The sequence below is a fragment of the Agelaius tricolor genome, unplaced genomic scaffold (genome assembly GCF_023055355.1).
Source record: "Agelaius tricolor isolate 1412-34295 unplaced genomic scaffold, bAgeTri1.0.p SCAF_10, whole genome shotgun sequence".
In the NCBI taxonomy this organism is placed as follows: domain Eukaryota; kingdom Metazoa; phylum Chordata; class Aves; order Passeriformes; family Icteridae; genus Agelaius; species Agelaius tricolor.
This window is the reverse complement of record NW_027269270.1, coordinates 11,939,865-11,962,588: the sequence shown is the minus strand read 5'-3', so window position 1 is coordinate 11,962,588 and position 22,724 is coordinate 11,939,865. Positions and strand designations below refer to the sequence as shown.

General features: G+C 35.8%; 1 protein-coding gene across 1 annotated transcript; it reads left to right on the top strand.

Moving 5' to 3' along the window:
• DNAJC10 (DnaJ heat shock protein family (Hsp40) member C10) lies at window positions 1-21,961 on the top strand. Its single transcript, XM_071434793.1, has 23 exons — window positions 1-140; window positions 415-773; window positions 2,358-2,523; window positions 4,010-4,060; window positions 5,376-5,458; window positions 5,638-5,769; window positions 6,684-6,777; window positions 6,996-7,073; window positions 8,245-8,288; window positions 8,646-8,783; window positions 10,119-10,208; window positions 10,882-10,995; window positions 11,772-11,886; window positions 13,624-13,751; window positions 14,014-14,130; window positions 14,894-14,995; window positions 16,011-16,166; window positions 17,073-17,206; window positions 17,651-17,704; window positions 18,077-18,224; window positions 18,710-18,829; window positions 19,989-20,105; window positions 20,376-21,961. Exons 2-23 carry the CDS (start codon window positions 573-575, stop codon window positions 20,385-20,387), a joined length of 2,394 nt encoding a protein of 797 aa, XP_071290894.1. The 5' UTR covers window positions 1-140; window positions 415-572; the 3' UTR covers window positions 20,388-21,961.
• Window positions 21,962-22,724: the final 763 nt, after the last annotated feature.

Below are 22,724 nucleotides of genomic sequence, written 5' to 3'. Positions count from 1 at the left end.
AGCGGCTCCCGGCGCGGGGCTCACCCGCCCGGCTTTGTCTGCGAGGGGCGTCCTTGGCGGGCAGCCCCCGCCCCGGGGCGGCGGCCGGCTCAGAGGCACCGGCCCTTCCCGCGGAATGAGCCCTGGCGGGGCTGCTGAAGGTAGGTATGAACCCTCCTACAGCCGCCTTTTCTGATGCGATACAGGTGTGGGGCTTGTAGTGCCATTCGGTGCAGCTGTGTATGATTACCCCGATTAAGGTAACTGTTAAGAGATGGTCTACCACTTGTGTGGTTTCCAGAAAGAAGATAATTAGCCACCCAGAAACTTAAATGCTCACGTGCAATCCGCACAAGGTGGTGTTGGGGTGTGTTACTAACCTGTGGTTATTGAAGAAGTAGTGTTTAATTGTTTTTTTCTTCTGTCATCTTACAGAGTGTCTCTCTAGCAAGACTTGTGACATGAAGTAGAACAGGCGTTTTAAAAAGCTCTGCCATAAATACAGCTGTATCTCTGAATGTTGGCACATTTACTGGAGACTCTTCCCAAAGTCTGTTTGAATCAGAGCCTGTGAAATTTCCAAAAGCTTCATAATGGAGTTTTTAGCATCCAAAGGAGATTATATGAGATATTTCAAAAGGTCTTTATTGCTACTTTTAGTATGTGTAATAGTTCTTGTATGCACTGATCAAGACTACTATAGTTTACTTGGAGTATCCAAAGAAGCAAGTAGTAGAGAAATACGCCAAGCATTCAAAAAGCTGGCATTAAAGTTGCACCCTGATAAAAATCAGGTAAGTTACCTTTTTAACAAGTCAAAGGTGTCAACTTAATGGATCTTAATGTTTAAACAAAAAGCAGTTTTAATTTATCAAAAATGTCTCTCTGTGAAGCACCTGATAATATAGTTCGACTCAGATTTTCTGCAGAGAAAACTTACAAAAAGCGATAGAGTTGAATTTGGGCTGTGTTAAATTGCAGTAGTGAAAAGAGTCAAGATTCTTTAATTCTCACTTATATTTTTGTAACTAGAGGAAAACTTATTTGTGTACTGTATTACCTTGTTGGTAAGCTGTTGAGTTTTCCTCTTTCCATTTAGTTTTGGGGGACTTGCTGTTTCCCTGCCCTGAAGTCTCCTCTAAACATCAAATAAGAACAGCCTGTTCTGAGACATCAGTCTCCAAGTATCAAATAGGACAAAGCAGACATCGTGGGACTACCAAGGGATAACAGTGGAGGTTACTCTGGACTAACTGGAGAGAGAAGATTGGAATGGTTCAGTCTGTGCTACTGTACTTCTGAAATACAAAGAAATCACTTTTAAACATCATCAGTTTTTCCTTGAAATGACGTGAAATAAGCAGAAATTCATAGGAAATAAAAGGGTTTAGAACTTTGTATGTACAACTGCATGGAGTCCCAAAAGACAGCAGTGTTTCATATCAGCTCAGGGCCTGCCTTCACTGACTACATTGGAGCCTCTGACAGCTCAGTGAGAAAGCCAAATGCCAGCAAAGTTAGGAACTCCAACTTGTAGCTATGAAATGAAAGTTTTGTTTTCTCTGTTGGTATTTTCAAAATAATGGCCATTGGGGTCAGATTCTGTTGTTTCTGAGCATGCAGATACTACTCAAGATTTTTCAACAGGTTATTTTCAACTTTAGCGATGATATATAGAAGATGAGCCCGTTAGACAAATTCCATAATGGTAATGAATTTCCTGTGTATCTAGCTAAAACAAAAATCTTAAGAAAATGTCTTTTGAATGAAACGTGTTAGCAGAAGTTAAAAGAGCAGAACTGTGTGGCACATTTTGCACACACTGTTACACTGCACCTGTGCAGATCTCAAACTTGGATTCTAAATATGTCTGCAGATTTTTCACCATTCTAACTCCCAAGCTATCTTGGGAACAAAAATGCTTTTTAAATAAAAGGAGGTGGCATTTGTCTACACTGTCAAGACCAGAAGGGATTAATCTGTCTCTAGCAGAGATTTTGAACTGGTCAAGTAGGGATTCTAGGGGAGTGGAAAAGATTATGGAGGAAATGGTATGTCTCCATTCTTGAGTATTTTTCTGAATTCCACTGAAGAGAGAGTTGAAAAAAGAGGGTTCACTGGAGAATGTTACAGCCTCCTACCAGTTCACTTTGTATTTCAGTTGTACTTAGTGAGAATGGAAGAAATAAGAGGACAGACCTGGTTTGGGAAAGAAAACCTTGCTGTAGTTTGGTTTGAGATCACAGTGCAATGTCTGCTTCCATCACAACGGACATCCTTAGCAGGGATATAAAAAAATTTCCAAAGATAATTTTCTCAGCACTATATGCACTATATGGTTTATTGATTAATTACTAATTATAATTTTCTTTACATAGAATGATCCAAATGCACATGACAATTTTTTGAAAATAAATAGAGCATATGAAGTACTTAAAGATGAAGACCTACGGAAGAAGTATGATAAATATGGGGAGAAGGGTCTCGAAGATCAGCAGCAGGGAGGTCGGTACGAGAGCTGGAACTTCTATCGCTATGATTTTGGTAAGTTTTGATGTGTGTGCTTCTTGTTTATTTTTTTAAAGTGCAAAGATTTTTTTTCACTTAAATGTCAGTGTTAATATTTCATTAGCGCTCTTTTTAACTTTTTAATGTAGGAAGACCTTCTTTGTTTAGTATCCTTTACGGGGATTTTGAGAGGAAATTTTTGCACTGTCAAGCCTATTTGATATGCAGTTATGCAATTAGACATCAGTAAAGAGGTAACAGAAGCTGAAAAAAATAACAGAGTCATACCTAAAATGATCTTGAGACAAGTTGCTTAATGTTTGTCTGAACAAATTTTAGGTAGTTGTAGGGAAAGGCTGCAATTAGTGATTCTCAGAGCTGCTGTAATAGGAGTAAACTACAACAGGGAACTGAGGAACATAGTTGGATTGGGATGAAAGGAACAGCTGAAAGGAACCTCTACCTTGGCAACAATTTTTTTCTAGTGTTGTTTGATTTAACATGTCCCAATCTCCAAGAAATTAATGTCTGTGCAGATTGAAATTGAATAAACCAGTGGCACAAGTATCACAGGAAAATATGGAAATTAGCCTAAAACATCTTCAGATTTAAATTTTATCTCCCTGAAGTTTCACTGCTTGATTGAGAAACAATATCCTGAAATGTCTATTAATCAGTGATTTAGGGAGCATCTATTTTTATATTTTATATGTGTGTGTACCTATATGCAAGTATAGCTTTATACACATTTATATGTATGGGTGAACATATGTACTATATTATGTGAGTTATAAATGGAAAGTAGTATGAAAAGTACCTTGTCACCTGTAGATATTAATTTCTCTCATTATTTATTTGCATTTGATCCTTGTGTACTTCAGGTGAAATGACATCTCACCATGTTAGGTACTGTAAAAATCTGCAACCATAGTAGCATAATATAATGCTCTTTATTAGTATTTTTGGTACTCTGCACTGCCTTTCTTGTGTAGTTGAAGTAGTGGAGTGTTTTGTAGTGATGCCCTAGGTAGGACTGGTTAGCTTTGTCTTCCTTAACTTCCTTACCCACTTCATTCCACTGCATTCACACACACACTTTTTTAGTAGAAAAGCCTGTGGCTGTAAACACGTTTGTGATGTAAATGTCTAGGTAACCAGAGGCTGAGAAAGTGTGGAAACTTCTGGACATTATATAAAGCTCTCAGTGAGAGCTGAGGCTTCTTGAATTTTAATCTGACAGCTGGATTATGTTATTTCTAACATCATTTCTCTTGCCATAATAGCAGTAGTTCAAATTCTCTGCTGGCTTCATGGTTGGTTACTAAATTATCAGAAGAATGTTCTGATAGTGGCTGTGGTTGCATGTCAGTGAGCTAGCAAGAGGTTAAACAAGGATAGCATTTTTGTAAAACCTCTGCCAGTTTAGTATTTCAACTTAAATCTACTGTCTTCTTCTGTGCATAAGATGATTGTTTGTTTTAAAGGTGGAAAAATAAAAAGCAATTGTTTGTTTTTTTAATAGGTATTTATGACGATGATCCCGAAATTATAACACTGGATAGAGGAGAATTTGGTAAGTTTTTTAAATAAATGGCTGTTTGACAACATGACAACCCAAAGTACAATTTTTACATATTGAGCTGTGTCTTAGTAGGCTTTTCTTACCTATCTTTACAAACACATGTTGGAAAATCATCTTCACATGAGAAAACAAAGAATAAAAAAAGCCTTAATGCTTCCTGTTAAACACTAGTTGGCAAATCGATCAATATCAATAAACAGCTTGCATTAAGTTTTAGAGCTATTTTGTGAGGTCTGTAAAAGGATATTATTTGAATTAAAATTTTGTTACTCCTAATTTATTGTTGCTGTTTCTCTTGTATAAAAATGCACTTGATAAAACTTTTCTAATATGATTTTTTTCTGTGAAATCCAGTCAGTTGTGTGTAGTTCAAAACCAGAAGGTGATACCAGATACTAAATGCACAGCTAAGGAGAACAAGGTGTGGAAAGATAACAGTTTCTATGTGAATATTGTCCAGGTTTTTTTCCTTTTAAAATTACAACTAAGTTGTTTGTAACTAAGAGAGGCTAGAGTAAAAAATACTGGATTTTGTATGATTTTTCATCTGCATATTGAGTATGGTTTCCTGTGTGCAAGATTGGACCTACATGCTGAATTTGTCTGTAAACTGTTCTAAGAGCAGACCCTCATGATTTCCCTGAGACCACAGGCTTTCTTTGGTTAGTCTATTTGCAGGGTCAACATATTCCTTAGTTGTCTTTTTTGTGAGGATATTTTAATGCAGTCAAATAAAGGTTACAAAATCCACTACATGAAAATTGGACAGGCTGAAAGCCAAGTAATTAAAGCTGATAACTGCTCTTTGTGTATATTTTATTGCTGTTATTTGCTTTCATAAGCAAGATGATTTGTTTCCCTTGACTTTTCTAGTAATTACATTAACTTGGATTTTTAAATTACATTAGACGTGATTTCTTCATAAAAATATTGCCAGGTGAGACTCACTAAACACATAAAGTAATATAAGGAAATGGAAAATTCTAGTGGGTAAAAATCTTTTAGAACTTGTATTTTGTAACTAGACTTACACTATCACACATTTCAGCTAGAATAATCTGCAGACAGTACTTTTTTTCTTAATTAATAGAACAGATGTTGAAAGTCAGAGTGCTGATACCTTCTGAGATAGGATTTTCATGCACCTGCCTACAACAGCATGTTCATCAGAGTTACTGTTACTGTGCCTGACATTAAATACTTAATACAGCTTTCGGGGAATACAGTATAGCAAAAATGTACATCCTAGATGTAACTACATTGCACATGTGCATGATTTACTTACAGTTTTCTTCTCTCCACCTAGATGCTGCTGTTAACTCAGGAGAACTGTGGTTTGTGAATTTTTATTCTCCTCGCTGCTCCCACTGCCATGATTTAGCACCTACGGTACGTAAACCAAGTAAATGAACTCTGAAAATTCATTGGTTTTAATAGCCTAAAACTTAATGAAGTAGATTTTTACACTGAAGCTGAAACCAGAGACAACAATTCAAAATTCCAGAAATAAAGCATGTGTTCATTATATCTTTATAGGAAAATAGCCTCTTTTTTGACTTTTTTTTTAGTGGAGAGAATTTGCTAAGGAGCTGGATGGAGTAATACGCATTGGAGCTGTGAACTGTGGTGATAACAGAATGCTTTGTCGAATTAAAGGCATTAACAGTTACCCCAGTCTGTACGTTTTCAAAAATGGAATGGTGAGTGATAAGACTTCAAGTGTTTTTAGAATGAAATCTGGAGAAATATTTCTTTAATACTTGTTCAGTCATAGAGATTTTTTTATAAAGGTCTTGCTTTATAGTATGTTACTTCCTTTAATAATAAATATAACTTTTTCTTTACCTTAGTCAAATTATTTTACAAAGCTAATGTCAAAAAAAAGTATTTTTTAATATATATAATTTATATTTTAGATATAAACAAATTTGAAATAAATGCTAATATCTTTTTGCAATGGATTTTTTGAATAATTTTTCTGTGCAACATATCACTTTTGATTGGGAAGCTACTGTCAGCAGAGGTGCTGTAGAAAAGCAACAAGTCTCCTTGAGCAGTTTCTCTTATAGTGTTGTCAAGGACTTTTCACGTACAAAGCATAGTCTGTGGTTTTGAGTCTTAAAGAATATGACTCTATGCCTAAAGAAACTTGGAAATTCCTTCTGCAAGATTCCCTCCATGCTACCTGCATGATGTGTGTCACTCTTTATAGCTGCTTGCTAAGTCGTGGTGCTGGGGTGGTGTACAAAGTGCTCTCAAATAGATGGGTACATTTTGACAATGATAAGTTTTAAGAAGTTGAATGCTAAATGGAGTGATGTAAGCAATTTTTATTTAAATAGAAATAGAATCATTGGGAGCTGGTGTTTCTAAGACTAAATTATCCTCATGTTGCAGCGTTTGGAAAGAAATCACATTACAAAATTTAAATTAAGGTTACATTTCAAACATTCTGATCGGGAAGGGAGAGAACAGCTAGGGTGGTAGTGAGGGGTTGGTCCTGCAGCTGCTTTAGTACTCTTAGAAGAACACAGTAGGTTTTGGGATGGGGTTATTTGCCTTTTTTTTTTTTTTTTTTCTTAATTTTATAAACTTTACTTTTTGTCTTCTATAGCAACCAGTGAAATATTATGGAGACAGGTCAAAAGAGAGCTTAAAGAACTTTGCCATGCAGTATGTTACAAGCACAGTCACTGAGTTATGGGCAGGTAATGTTCATGTGTTTGGCTTGGGGGTTGTTGTTGAAATTGTTTTTACTATGTAAAATATGGCAGAAACTATGTATATGACTGAATCTGTCAACTATTACTAAGTCTTTTTTTTGAGAGTAAAAATATTTCATGTAATTTGCTAATACAAATAGAAAACCTTGTTTCATGGCCATGTTTAACTAGTCGCAAACTGATGCAAATTGTTTCATTCTTAGGAAATTTTGTAAATGCTATTGAAACTTCATTTGCATCTGGTGTTGGTTGGCTGATCACCTTCTGTGCTGAACGTGGGGGTAGGTATATTAAATATGTTTTAAATAATGTGACAAAAAAGATCCCTTTTGCTGCTAAAAAACGTCTTAGGTCACCACAGTATTTGGCCTGGGGGTCATTTAAGTTCTCTGTTAAAAGCAGTTTGGCAAAAGGACATTAATGGAATTATTATGTTATTGTCCTTCTGTAATGTCCTGTGAGTCATTAAAGCAGCACTGGAGTGTAACCCATCAGGAGGGGAAGTGGCAGAAAAGGTTTCTCCTTCAGTTTCCAGCTCAGGTGACAGCTACTGCTGAGGCACATGCCAGCTTCTTATCACAGCTGAGCAGCAGAAAGGCTGTATCTCCCCCTTAAACCACCAATATTAAAATTTAGCTGAATAAGTTAGTTAATAAGTTAGGTTTGCACACAGTAATTGCCTCTTACCACTAGTTTTACATCAGAGCAGTTTTTTGTAGCTGTTTGTCCCTGGCTTTCTTGGGATCAGTACTGGATACAATATATGAGAAAGTTACCTTGGTTAGCTGGTGGAGCTAAGTAAATGCACTACACCTTGGACAAATAAAGACTTCTCAGCCTTATAAAGTGACCTTTGTTCTGAGAACTGAATAGCCAGAGCCTCAGTCTTGGATTTACATTTGTAAATAGCTTGATTTCAACTTGCAGCCCTTTCATTATTAAGTTTTCAAATTTGTTTCACTTAAGGAGAAGTTGATGCATCTTATTTAAAAAAAAAAAAAAACTGCATCCAAAGGCATCTATTCAAAGCATATGCTGTATTTATAATAGTGAATTATTATTTGTATCACAGAAAATGGATATTTCTGTTGAAATATCATTACAAGACTCTATGTAGATACTTAGATTAATTTGGTTTTAAACACTGATTAACAAATTTTAAAGGTCAGTCTTTACAGTGAAGAAAATAGTAAAATTGTTTAAATGAGGATTCTGTGTTGATGAAGTAAGAGAATGTTATTTGTGGGAGTTTCTTAACTTAGAGTAGACAATCATTAAGTGCTGATTATTAGATATGACAACTCCAGGAATACTGGATGAATAGCCAGGAAGCATGCCAGTATTAATGGTCATGTTTTTTGGGAGGAAAGGGACAATTCTAAGCAAGAGTAGATTTAGTGCATTAATAAGGTGAAGTTTTATGTTTGTAAATAAAATATTTTTGTTTTCCAGATTGCTTGAGTTACCAAACCCGCCTTAAGCTAGCTGGCATGTTGGTAAGCAGTGTTTCACTTTGAAAGCATTACGTGTTATATTTAAAACAAAATAACAGAAGTGAAAGCATCAAATTGTAACTAAAACTTTCACTGAGTTGAGTAGAACCAAGATAACACCTGTTAACTTTTAGAAGAATTCAATACTTTGCCCAAGCAGCTTTTGAAATAACTGGTTTTTTTAAAGAATTTTATAAAATAAAATTAATATTACATAATAAATTACAGTGTTGTTCCTTCTAATTTTCTAAGTATTATAAATAATTGCCTGTGTTGGGATTTTCAAAAGCATTTCTGTACCTGAAATTTAAAAATACTTTTCTTTGGATTTGTTTTATGTTGTTTTTTTCCTAATTACAGGAAGGTCTTGTTAATGTGGGCTGGATGGACTGTGGCACCCAGGGTGAGCTTTGTGATAACTTAGATGTCTCATCTAGTACTACTGCATACTTCCCACCTGGAGCCACCATAAATAACAAAGAGAAAGGAGGTGTTTTGGTATGACTTGTCTTTCATTATCTATTTAGATAAACAAAGTGATAACCATGCTAAAGGAATGTATAGATCATTTCCAGACTGATGATACACAACTGAAAAGATGCTTTTTTCTTTTCTCTTCTAAGCTGGTATGTTCTGCATGAGTTTCTGTCCCTGTGTCTGCTCAGGCAGTGATCCTGGAGGTGATTCCAGTTTGCTGGGAGAGTGAACAGCAGCCTGTGACTCTGCCTGGCCACCTCCCCAGGAGGCTCCCTGAGCAGCTCGGGGAGTTGAGGGCTGGGAAGTGCTCTGGGACTGCCCCAAGAGCTGATTCTAAACCTGCTGTCCAGCTGTCCTGGCAAGCCTGGGAGTCTCTTCTCCTGAGTAAAAACTGACAGGACAAGAGGAAATGGTCTCAAGCAAGGGAGGTTTAGATTGAATGTTGGCAAATCTTTCTTTAGCAGAAGGGTTGTGAGGCACTGGAAGTGCCCTGAGGGATGTGGTTCAGTTAGTATCCCGGGGTATTTAAAAGACATGCGTGGACATTGCACTTGGGGACGTGGTTTAGAGTAGTGAACTTGGCAGCTGCTGACAGCTTGGACTCAAATGATCTTGAAGGTCTTTTCCACCCTAAATGGTACCATGGTCTTTGATGTGCCCCTGATTTTTTACTCCAGAAATAATATGCAGCAGGTATCACAAGTTTGAGAAATGCTACCCTGACATGTGTGATAAAAGTACTCCTACAGTGTCTGTCAGTACAAATTTTACTGCTCAGTTCTATTCTAAAATTGCAACCTACATTTGTGTGGTAGTTTTAACTTCCCTAATTGATGGGAGACATTTCTGTTTGAAGCACGACTTGTTCCTTTATTGTCACTACTGTTACCTATATTTTTAAAAGGAGGAAAATAAATTGCAACCTACCCACTTTGAACCTTTTAACTTACCAACTCAGTTACTGGTTCATATTACTTCCAAAATTTTACAAGTTAAGGAAACCTTAATATCTCTACAGTGCAGTTATGAAAGGCTGTAAAACTAGATTGGAAATCTTGTAAGCTTGATTGTTGGATTTGGTGTGAAATTTGAATTTCACGCTCTTGGTCCCTGTCTTGACAAAATACAATTTCTTGAGTTGAATATTGTAGGCAAGTGAGTTAAAAGCAGGATTCTGATAGTGATGTTTGTGGAATTACACGTATGAAAAAGAAGTTGATCAAATAAAATATTATTAGCTGCATTCTCCATTTGATTGAAGGGAACAAATCAGAATAAATTCCCTGACACTTTCAGTACTAATCAGGTTGATGTTTGTAATTCCTTGTAATAAAGACAGTTAATTCTCTATCCTAGTTTCTTAACTCCTTGGATGCCAGAGAAATATATCAGGAAGTAATGCAGCATCTACCAGACTTTGAAATCATCTCTGCAGCATCATTGGAGGTAATTTTTTAAAAATATGCTAAGATTTCTTCAAATAATATATTTTTATTGTTATTTTCTACGTTTTTCAAATCTTGTTGACACAACAACTTAGCATATAACTGAATATTACTTCTTTTTAACTCTACCCAACATTATTTAACATTGTTTGTCTACATTCACTTCTGTTGTTTAGCAAAATAACAAAAGTAAGGGGAGGAGATTTTATAGGAATGTAAGAAATCTCAGAAATTGCCATTGCAACTTTCTCTGCAACTGCAGTTTTCTAGTAATTTTTTGAATCAACTACATTGTAGAGAATTTTGGTCTAAGTGTGTTTTGTTTGGTAATTTAGAAAAGAAGAAAATACTTGTTAATACATGATAATTGATGTATGAACTGAAATTGAGTCTTAAAAGTAGCTCACGTCTTGGAGGAAAAACAAAAGTAAACCTCTTTCCACACTGGTAGTTGCACATAGCAGCATAATTTACAACAGGAAATCCACACAGAAACAACAACATTACAGTGCAGCTTGAACCCAACCCAGCTTGCTGGCAGATTTTTTCCAGGTCTTTTGGAGATGGATAACTGGACACTTGCCTTTATAAAGCACAAAAGAATTTTGCACGTTGGTGTAGTTGGGATTAATTTTTTGTGGTGTTGTTGCTTTGTTTTTCCCTGTGGTTTAAAGGATCGTCTGGCTCATCACCGGTGGCTGCTTTTCTTCCAGTTTGGGGAGGGGGACAAATCAAATGTGCAGGAGTTTAAGAAACTTAAATTTTTACTGAAAGATGAGCATATTCAGGTAAGAGTGCTCACTCATCTAATGTTAAATGCTGTTTACATTCCAAGAACAAATCATAGTTTTCATGGTTATTAGCTTTTACCAGCACATGCCACCTCTGGTACTGGAAGAGATATACTTTCTTATAGTAGATCTGCAGTAAAGTTTTTTCTTTAAAGCAATCATTTCCTGTATGTTTTTAATAATTTAAAAGTAGAGAGAGATTATCTTTTAAATCTGCTCTGTTGTTGGAAGTGTTGCTGCAGATCCCATTCCCTTAATAATTATAAATTAACATTGCAACATCAAATTTATGTATGTGGAACTATTAATATAATTAATATATGAATTATTCAGAAAACCCTGTGATCATGTTGATTATTTTCTTAATAAAAAGAATCCAAGTTCAACTTTGCACTAAAGGCCTTTACAGATTGTATTAATCTATAAAGTATGTATTTTTTTTAATTGTTGCTTTGACTAGAAGAATTTTAATTTTACATTTATTTTAGATGTCTTCTTACTTCCTTGCTGTTGTATTTGGAGAGAGGGAAAAGAGAATTCTTTAAGATTTTATTCCCCATTTTGGCCTTTAAATTAAAAATTAGCAAGCAACTTGATATAGTTATGCTGGTAGTTTTCCTTGAACATCAATTTTTTTTAAGATCTCTGATGTTTATAAAAAAGGCTATCAGTTTTCTATGTTTTTGTTTTCTGACTCTTACTTCCTTTCAAAATATGTTAATTGATATAAATTAGGCTGCATTAATTAAAATGGCATTGTCTGTTAAATATAGGTTGGGAAGTTTGACTGTCTTTCCTCACCAACCATCTGCAACAAACTGTATGTTTATCAGCCTTGTTTAGCAGTCTTCAAAGGAAAAGGCACTGGAGATTATGAAATTCATCATGGTAAGGGAAACTTTGGCAAGTTTAAATCATGACCTAATCCCTTTGAGATGACAAAATCTTTGGCAAACCACATTTTTTTTCCCAAAGAACAGTTTTGTAGCTTTAATATTTGCAATCTTTCCTCTGACCATAATGTAGCCTTACACAACCTATTTATAATTTCCTTTGGTTTTCTTTTTTCTATTTTTCCTGGGTAAGCAGTCATCAGGTGCTGAGGGATGTAGTTTGTCTTTGCAGTCTGTTTCAACATCATTTGCATAATGACATCCAAATGAAATCTCTGAAGCTGATCGGGACAGCTTCTGCTTTGGGTAGGATAACCAAAGAATGTTCTAAGGCACACCCTTCAGAGAGACCTGACATGCTGGTTACACAGTGCAGCCAGTTTGACAAACTTGGATTTGGTTTCATTGCACTAATTCCATGCTTTGTTAATTCTGTCCAAGATACTGAGACTTTTACCATTTACTTTCATTTCCAACATCACGGTTTCCTTTCAGAAAAGGCTGGAACTATGTTACTATTTACTGCTGAAAGGATTCAGTGATGCTGGTTGAAGAAGAAGAGAGCCTAAAGCCAAACTGTAGCTTGCAGGAGCAGGTGTAGCTTCATTGAGAATGTAGCACAAGGCTATGCAAGATGAAGTTCTCATTTTTCAGCCTCTGAGGTATTAGAAACAGCCTGCTAGGATTAAGCCAGAACCTCAATACTATTATAACCAGGAAAAGTGAAAAGTTTTTCACTGTTTAGAAAAGATTAGGCTTATCAAGGGGAAAGAATGATCCCATACATCTAATGATTGGTATAATATATATATATAATATATATAAGGAAAAGCCTTATATACTTCCTGTATATACATTGCTGCAGAGAGGGCAGGAAGAGGTCACATCCATGCAGCATTTTTATAATGGTGTGGATTACAGTGGAAGAGAAGTACATTGGACTTCAGTGCATTTTTTTCTGAATGGTTTGGTTTACTATGTAGAAAATAGATGGCATGTAGAACATTCACCATTCTCTTTATGAGAAAATAATCCTCAAAAGAATCAGGATTTTTTATATGCTATGTTGAAGGGCTTCAACAGTTTAAAATCTAAGAACAGTAATAAATCTTGGTAAGTCATTGTGCAGTGACTTCAGATTTGATTAACCTGAAGTTCTTATTCTCAGACAAACTCATTTCTGCTGACAAATACGTATACAAAGGTTATGAAGAGACTGGATCTTTGCCCACTGGAGCTGTGTGAGCAGTAATTTCAGTTACACCTAAATAGCTGTGATTTATCAATATAATTTATTTTGCTTGAAGTTTTAACCTTGTCAATCCCTTTGCCAAGTCAAGTGTATCTAGAATTGTACTTTTTAATTCCAACACAAGTAAGATGGTAAAATGACCAATAACGCTGTCACAAAAAAATTTCATCGTTTTGTTTGACAAAAACATGTCTTGTCTTGGATAAAGTATTTATTTGGCTAATATTGGGTAACTGTCCAGTTTAATATTTAGCCACATATCAACTATCAACTACAGTATGTCCTGCCTGCGTAGGTTTGGACAGTTTAACATTGTCCTCCTAAGGAAAAGCAACATAATTTTATGCTACATTTACTTAAGCAGGCTAGGTTTAAAGATTAGACAAGGGATCTGAAAGACTCCTATTGCTTTCAAAGAGTTTTCTAATTACACCTCTCATAGGTTAAAACTGAATTTCCTTTCTACATTGTTTTTTGAAGGAAAGAAGATCTTATATGACATTGTTGCATTTGCCAAAGAAAGTGTGAACTCCCATGTCATCACACTGGGACCTCAGAATTTTCCTGACAAAGATAAAGAACCATGGCTTGTGGATTTCTTTGCACCGGTAAATATTTGATATCTGTATATTCCTCCTTCTAAAATATGTTCTGTAACTATGTAATAAGGTACTAAGGAGTAGCTAGAAAGTGCCCTTCAGCATCACGAGAGGGTGTTCTAATTCCTCTTTCCCCAGCAGCTCTAGTTCCTAACTGGGTTTTGTGTTTAGTGGACTCTGTTGTCAAAGCAGCAGATGATTAATCTCGAATATTCTCCTGAGAGCTACCTGTGGGAAAAGCAATTGCACTTACTTGCATTTTGTCTTCTAGTGGTGTCCTCCTTGTCGAGCTTTGTTACCAGAGCTGAGAAAAGCATCTAAACATCTTTATGGTCAGCTTAAATTTGGAACACTAGACTGTACTGTCCATGAAGGCCTTTGCAACATGGTAAGCTGCAGGAACTAAAAATAAAGAAATACAAATATAATCTTTTCAAACAATATCATTTTCTTTGGATTGGGGGTAGGAGGATATGGGCAGACGATGTTTGTCCTTTAACGTTACTTTCCTAAAGGGCCCTAAATTGAAGAGGCACTTGTATCATTTTTTTTTTTAAAGAAGCAAACTATATAAACACTATAGATAATGTATCAATGTGGAATACAGGCAGATTTTATTCTAATTTCATAGTGTTACTGGGAGACTTCAGATGTCTCAGAATTTAATAATTCTGGGGCCTGGGGTTAATGTCTGAAAAGGCATGGAAAATGAGCAAAAAAGGATGAACTTTTTCAAGTTTTATTTAGATGTGTTTACCCACTGAGGAATTCAGATGATGGGAACTGGCTGTGTTCAATGGTAAACAATAGTTATTCATATAGTCCAAACATTCCATCTGAGGACTGGGAATAGTTTTAAAGCTAAGGCTTAGGAGGCCCATGGATTAATTGCTGTGTTTGTGGAGCATAGCAGAAGAATTACTGGCTGGTTTTTAAATTGAGAACACAGTTTGCCATCTCTAAATACAATTGGCATCTTCTCTGTACTGATTTGTTCTGGTGTCAGATTCTCACCTGCATGTAAGCCTGAGCACTTGTACTGTACAAACTGAACAGATGAGCAGCTTGAGCCACCAATACCAGGGACAGTTAGAGGCAAGTCCAAGAGCCTTAATCATTCTGTGGAATTTGTTACTGTCTTGTTTTATCAGCATAACATTCGAGCTTACCCAACAACAGTTGTGTTCAATCAGTCTGATGTTCATGAGTATGAAGGACACCACTCAGCTGAGCAAATCTTGGAGTTTATAGAGGTATGTAAATAATAATGTTGGTTGCAGTCTTCTTCTATGCAGTTCATACACAAATACATTCTTCAGCTGGAAGATTCTAAGATTTTTTTTCTTTTAATTGGACAAGGAAAATAAAAAGTGAAAAAACTTCAGGCAAGAAAAGTGATCCAGCAACTGTCAGTCAGAGACTTGACAACTAATGGATTCATTTCCCTACTCTGTCACATAATTTATTTGAGATCATTAGCAAATAAAAAACGATCCCTTCCAATCTGCAAAATAACGATAATTATTTCTATCTTATGGAGAGAATAAGGGAATGAATGTTACAGTACTTCCAACTTTTAAGGTGGAAATGCTTCACATACACACCTTGATATAGGAGGCGGTTCACATTTTTGTCAATTAGATTGCTGCTGTCCACATTTTTCAGCTGTCCTTGAACTTTAACTGCAAATTACTGGTATTGATCACTGTTGATGCTAGAATTCTGGCACCCAACTTGGCTCCAGCATTCAGGTTCACTGCTATATCCACAGGCTCTTTTTCACTTTTTGAAGAGACATTTCTCTCTAGGTAGCTCAGAAAAAGCAGCTTCAAGAACATGCAGAAACAGGTGGAGATTAGTCTTTCAGTTGGCATTCAGAGGCCCATAGTGCACTATATGTGTTCTTTTGGATTCCAGCTTAAATAGCATGGCTGAGTTTTGTAGCACCTGTTTCTGCTAGATAAGCAGGATTTCCTGGTTTTTACCTTCTTCTATTGAGAGAAGGCAGAAAACCTCCCTTTTGGAGCCTGGGTGTACTTTTTTGATAGTTTTTCTCAACAACTTAGGCTTTTAAAAATAAGATTTTTGGGTTGAAGGAATGTCTTTTAGTGCTTCTATGCCTTTCAGTGATGTGGGGTCTTCCCTGACAGAGCAGCAAGCAAATTTCACAGAACATTCTCGAAATTTGGCACTGTTTATACATGATGGCCCTAGACAGGGGATACACTGTGCAACAATGAGTTATGTCTATGAGCTATCTTTATTTAGGATCTTAGGAATCCATCAGTGGTGTCCCTAACACCAGAGACATTTGCTGAATTGGTTCAGAGAAGAAAGCGAGAGGAGATCTGGATGGTGGACTTCTACGCTCCATGGTGCGGACCTTGCCAGGCCTTAATGCCAGAATGGAAGAAAATGGCCAGGGTAAATCACATTCAAACACTTTTCTGCTTTTGTTCCTCTTCTGGGAAATTGCTGAGATGGCACAACTGCTTTCTTAAGAGAATTGTCAGCTGAGAAAATATAGAGTCTAATACTGCCACCAAAACAGGCAATTCCTACCTGACAGTTTTGTATTGTTCCAAATACAAAGTTTTTATTCAGCTTTTTTAAAGCTTCAATACACTGATACTGTATTCCAGTTTTTCATGTTGGTTACAAGTGTGTAAGGTCATTGTAGCATTCTCTCATTTGCAAAAGTACTATTATTCTACTGACAACCATTCCTGGAGGTGTTCACAGGAATTTGAACTAGAAAATTTGGGGGGGAAAGAAGGGCTTTGGAAACAAGCCTGTGACTTTGAGACATTTGGAACTCAACTAGGAATTATAGCCAGGATTTTCTATCCTGTTGGAATGTCTTTGAAGTGTTAGTAGCTCTGTAGGACACATTGAGTAATCATCAGCTTCCCTGCCCATGCTGGGTAGGTTGGGCCTTTGCAGCAAATAGCGTGTGTTCAGGACAGGGTCACAGTGACACTACTGGCACATCTGCACTGCACCAGCATTGGCACAGTTACTGAGCTGTCATGGGGCACACAGGAACAGGCCATTCTTTGCACTAAATAATCCCACTCCTGAGTGCCTTTGAGCTAAGGTAGTGAGCCTTGTGAGCCCTGTGCATGCAGCCTTTACTAAATGTGTGCATGATGGGAATGCACCTGGGTGGCTGGCTCTGGTACCAGTGATCTGCTTACAGGGAAGAGGAAGGCCTTGTGATAATCTTGGTCTGTTTTGTTGAGATTTTTTCCCCCAACTAAGAAGTATTATGGAAATTGTAGTAGTATTGGTTAACATATTTGATGGTAGGTTTTCTTCTTTCTTTTTCAGATGTTAAATGGATTAATCAGTGTAGGCAGTGTGGATTGTCAAAAATATTACTCTTTCTGTCACCAAGAAAGTGTTCGGGGCTATCCTGAAATCAGACTCTTTCCTCAAAAATCAAACACGGCTCACCACTATTAGTAAGTACATTGCTTCCTTTTGGGAAACATTCCATGCTGTGAAACAAGACAAATACACCTCTTCTGTTGTGTAGAAGATGTAAAATAGGCTGTTAGGACATTACTGTACTGCATAGCATTGGCCTTGTTACTTCAAACTAGGGATTTTATTTTGCCATTTCATTGCAGTAATTTGAAATTACACGCGAATCTTAATATTTATTTCTTCTTTCTCTCGTCTTGGTCTTCTAGTCCTTAATTTTATAGGTTTAAATTCTGTCTTTGAAACTTTTCATTTATTCAGATTTGAAAGCAGGATAGAAATATATCCTAGAACATATGCATTTACATTCTTTATTTGATTATCACCACTCTTCAGAGTAAGTTGTTTGTAAGGTTTTTTCCTCAGAATAATTCAAACTACTGTGCAACTGGCTTTTTGTTTTTTCTTTTACATTTTTATAGTAGCTACAATGGATGGCACAGAGATGCCTATTCACTCAGAGGCTGGGCATTGGGGTAAGTTACTGCACTCAACTTTGTTCATAAACTGCTTGCTAGGATAAATTAATATTTAAATACTGTGTAAATCAAGAACTAGAAACACTTGGGTATATGTATTGCTTAATTTAAGATGTTCAAGTTTCTACATCCTTTAACTTACTGCTTTTAGAATTTGGAGAAATAGCATACTCCTTGTTGTCTACTCATCTCCTGCAGACCATATTATTTTGTTTACCACATTTAAGAAGTTATTCTCCTATAGTTCAAAGTGTGAAATAGGGATTTCCAGACTACTCACGTTCTTAATTTCAGAAGCTTTTCTTAAATGCAATTTGCTATTGTTTAAAGTTTTGAATGCATTCTGATTGTTACTCTTCCTTTACACAGGTATTTACCACAGGTGTCTGTAGATCTCACCCCTCAGAGTTTCACAGAAAAAGTTCTGAATGGAAAAGATCATTGGGTCATTGATTTCTATGCTCCTTGGTGTGGACCTTGCCAAAACTTTGCTCCTGAATTTGAGATGCTTGCAAGGGTATGTTTTTAAATATACTGGCAGCTTGTTATTATTGTAATGGTTAAAATCTTACTTAAAGTGCTGATGGCACTTTATTTCTTAGCAGTCATCCAAAACCCACAATTCTTCCATGAGCCTACTACCCAGGGAGTGCTGCACGCTTCTAGGTCCCACTAGACAGTGGGTGTTGTCTTCCACAGACAGACAGACACACAGGGGACCCTCTTTCGAAACAGATTTCAGCTTTTGATGGAGTGGCCTTTGGAGCTGTGGTGTGCTTTTGTGCTTTGCCCTGAATTCAAGTACAAGTGCTCTCTGAATACAAAGAGAGACACCTGGCACAAGGCTGACAGTCTGGGAAACAAGCAAGGAACTACTCTGAAATATTTCAAAGATTTGAGCAACACTTTTCTTTTTAGCCACACTGCTGGCTTATTCCACTTACTTGCTTTTACTCACCCATGTAAACTTGTAGTTTGTTTCTAATAAATGTTTCTTTTCAGGCTGTTAAAGGAAAAGTAAAAGCTGGAAAAGTAGACTGTCAGGCATATGGTCACACCTGTCAGACTGCTGATATCAGAGCCTATCCTACTGTTAAGTTTTACCCCTACCAAGGAACAAAGGTAAAATGTTAGTGTTGAGCAGATACTGTTAGTAAATGTATTTCATTTCACCTTAAAACTAAAGAGAATACTACTGTCACATATTTAAAGTGAATTGTTTATATATATCTGTATCTCCAAATAATCAGTTTCAGTAATACTTAAAATAGTAGGACAGTGATACAATAATAACAAATTGCAAATTAATAGAACTAAATAGAATTCTAATAATAATTAAAATGTGGGCTTAATCAGAACTAGGGTTTGATTTGCAAGGTCTTGGGTGACAAAATGTTTTTCAACTTTTACCAATTTCATCACCAACTACCCTTAAGTAAATGGTCTCTCTCTAAATGAAATACAGACAACTTCTTTTTGGCTAATGAGAAGTATAATTAAATGTTGTTATTATATTGAAAGACCAATTTAGACATCAAATGTATTGTAAGACAGATAATTAATGAAAAATAGATGGTTGTGTTGTCTCAAAAACAAACCTTATCAAACTATTTCAATTATCAGTGGGACTCTTTCAGATCAACATTTCCTACTAACAGAGTGATAGTATAAATTAAAAATACAAGGAGTATTCAGATATTTATAGGGATTGCCTTTATTCTTGTAACACTAATAAATTTCAGAAACATTATAGTGACTTTTTTAATGTATTAATGCTGAAGAAAAAGTATTCGCTGGTTTCTGATAGAGAACTGGCGTAACTTATTTTCCTTTTTTTTAACTGAATTTTTAATGGGAAGTTCTAGAAATCTTTCGTGGCACAATCCCACCAAATTCCATGAGATTTTCTGTGGTGAAGTGTAAAGACATTGTAGGTCTTCAAAGTAGCCCCCCACAGCAACAGATTTCACATAGATTACAAAGTGGCAGACTTGTAATAGCTGTCTAGCTTAAACACTCACCTCAATAAATGTGAGCAAATTGTAACAATTTCAGGTTTCTTTAATGATCAGAACAAAATTAGTGTTGTTCTGAAAACTAGCAGCTAAGAGTGGTTCTTAATACAATGCAAATTAGCATTGTTTAAACAGAGACAAAAATATATTCATGAATCATAAATCAAGCTACCAAGGCCATTGTATTCTGCCCTGCTTTTCTCTTGAATTTTGTCTGAAAATTGTGTAACATATTACCCATGCTCTATTTTTTTTTTTCTTTTAAGAAAAGTGTTCTTGGGGAATACATAGACAGCAGAGATGCAAAAGGTATAGCTGACCTTTTGAATGAAAAATTAGAAGCAATGGAAAAGAAAGAAAAAAGAAAAAAATCTAGAAATAAGGTAAGAACACTTACTGTGGAGCCTTTTCAAAAGACTTGCTATAAATAATAACTATTTAAAATGATGTTAGTATTTGTTCTTTATCCATAGTATTAAATGCAAATTACAGAGGCAAGATTGGGTAAACTTAACAAGATATTAACACACAGCTGCTTAAGAAATGTTTTTCCAATTGAAAAATTATTGCTACTGAAAATTTTAAAATCATATGAAAAAATATTTTTGTTTGTAGTTTCAGAGAAACTCCATTGTTTATTTTCTTGTCACTAGGATGAACTCTAACTGGTACTGAAGGTAGATACAAATCAAAATATTCTGAAGCTGTGAAGATAGAAGACACCACAAGGAAAATATAAGGATAGTTACATTGGTGACAGGACAAGACACATGAAAACAAGTTTGAGTTCACAATCATACACAACTGTATGAGTTCTGTTAAACTGTGGGGAGATGAAAACATTTTGGTTTTGGTGGAGGCAATGTTTCTGCATGTCCCTCTTCTTATATACCAGCTACCTTCTTCCTGGCCAGACACTGGAGTTGACCAGAAATGTGGACTCTCTCACTTTTGCCTACCCATTTACTAGCTCCTTATATTTTTTTCTGTCTCTTCTCAAATGCTTTTTGAATGTGGCACTCAGCCTGTGGCTGAATATGCACTCGAAGCACTCTGCAATGCAGAACATAATGACGGATTGTCTATTTGACAGACAAACAGTTGGACCTGATGATTATTCTGCTTTGGGGTTGCATTATCGTCTAGTCAATGGTTAAGAAATAAAATCAAGAACTGGTAGGAGGATATGTTTATTGAATTAAATTGCTCTTGCTCTCGAGTGGATTACTCTGTTGTGGCAGTGGTGATGCCACCTGGATGAACAGAACGTTGAAGAACTTTAGTTGCTTGGTTTAGTTTTGGGATTGTGTTTATTCTTTTTTTTAAGTAAGAAAGAAAAAATAAAACAATTCAAATGTGGTATTAACTTTCAAAGTTTAAATTATGCAATAGAAGCATCTGGTTAAGTCATTAGATCATTACTTTTATCATTGTCTTTTTAAATATGAATGTATTCTGTGGACATATTTAACCTCTTTTGGCATTACCACTTTCCCTTTCCCTGCAGACATATTTTTAGGTGGGTTTTTTTTGTTTGTTTTTATATAATCTTCAGGCAAGCAGGAGAGCAAGTGCCTTCTTTAATTTAATAATGAACACTGTACATTGCAATGTCTCCTCATACTTCTTACTAGAATTCCTGCTCTAAAGAGTAATATTTTTCAGAGCTTCTCCATAGACAAGAAAAATACAGCAGATGACAAAATGTCTGCAAACTGTTTCATGATTTCAATAAAATGCTCCCTAACTCTTGACAGATAGAATTTCCTCCCTTCTCTCTACGTATTTAGACCTAGCATGACTGGTCAGTGTATTATGAGTATTACAAATTTGTAAATACATTGTTATTGACAAGTAACTTATTTCATGAAGAAGGCAGCAAGAAATGAAGAGATACAAGTAACTGAGACATTCAACTGTTTCCCCTATTCTCAGGGTTGCCTCTATTGATTTTTCATTTTTGCAGCATATTATTCTAAGAATGAAGAGACTATTGCATCTATTTTTTAATAAAGTAGATCTTCTTACATCCAAATTTAACTTCAAATTCAATCACAGTTAAAAATTAAAATTTTAAAACAAACTGTTTTGGTCAGTTTTTGCATATCACTGTAACTGCACTTCCTGCCTTCTATGCCCTTCTTGGAGAATGAGGTCTAGGAAAAGTTTTGAAACATATTTAGCCTCTGGGGAAGAGGATTTAGTTTAAATATCAATAAAGTTCATTTTGAAGATATAATTCTGTATCAAGGTATTCTCTTTGTATTCAGATTTTTAAATTTCTGAGAGACCAAATGGATGCAGCTGGGTGGGGGAAAATAATCTTCCAAATTAGATGACGGAGGATTTTCCACATTTTCATGGATTTTTTTATAAAAAGACTTAAAGTGTTCTATTATTTAAAGTTTTCAACAGGAACACACAAGAACTTACTCCATTTACTGAAACTTGGCAGCTGAAAACAGTGATATTCCAATCCCCAATACTTTCAACCTTGGTTTTCTCTCTCTGCTAGAACTCAGTACTGATTTTATATCCCCAGATATGTAAAGCCGCAACAATTTTGATAATAAACACCTAAAGGTAAATTATCAACATGATACTAAGTACTTATCCCTAACACTGAACAGACTCCTTTTACTGCCAACTTTCTAGGATTTAATAGACTTCTTTAGCTGCCAACAGATAGTAATTACAGTTAGTTGAGAAAAGAAGAAAGTTTCCCAAATTAATGTATATGACAGCTGTATTCTGCAGAGTGTTTCTTGACTAAGACCACAGAAGCCATATTGGTTAAAATTTGGAGTGTAATTCTGCAGAAGCCAATACTTCTGTAAGAAAATTACTACTTTACTTAAATGTCATATTATCAAGAAAACATTCAAGAGCTGAATTAAGTAGGGGTTGGGTTGTTATAAAAACACATTAATTCTAGTTAATTCTTACTGTACAACTGAGCTGACATGGAAAATACAGCCTGAAGATGTTCTGCTTTTTAGGGC

Bases quoted from the DNA above. Each gene is read 5' to 3' on its own strand.
- DNAJC10 (XM_071434793.1), top strand. From the start codon at position 573: ATGGAGTTTTTAGCATCCAAAGGAGATTATATGAGATATTTCAAAAGG. The intron at 4,061-5,375 runs GTAAGTTTTTTA...CTCTCCACCTAG, and splicing joins ACTGGATAGAGGAGAATTTG to ATGCTGCTGTTAACTCAGGA. The intron at 17,705-18,076 runs GTAAGTTACTGC...TCCTTTACACAG, and splicing joins CTCAGAGGCTGGGCATTGGG to GTATTTACCACAGGTGTCTG.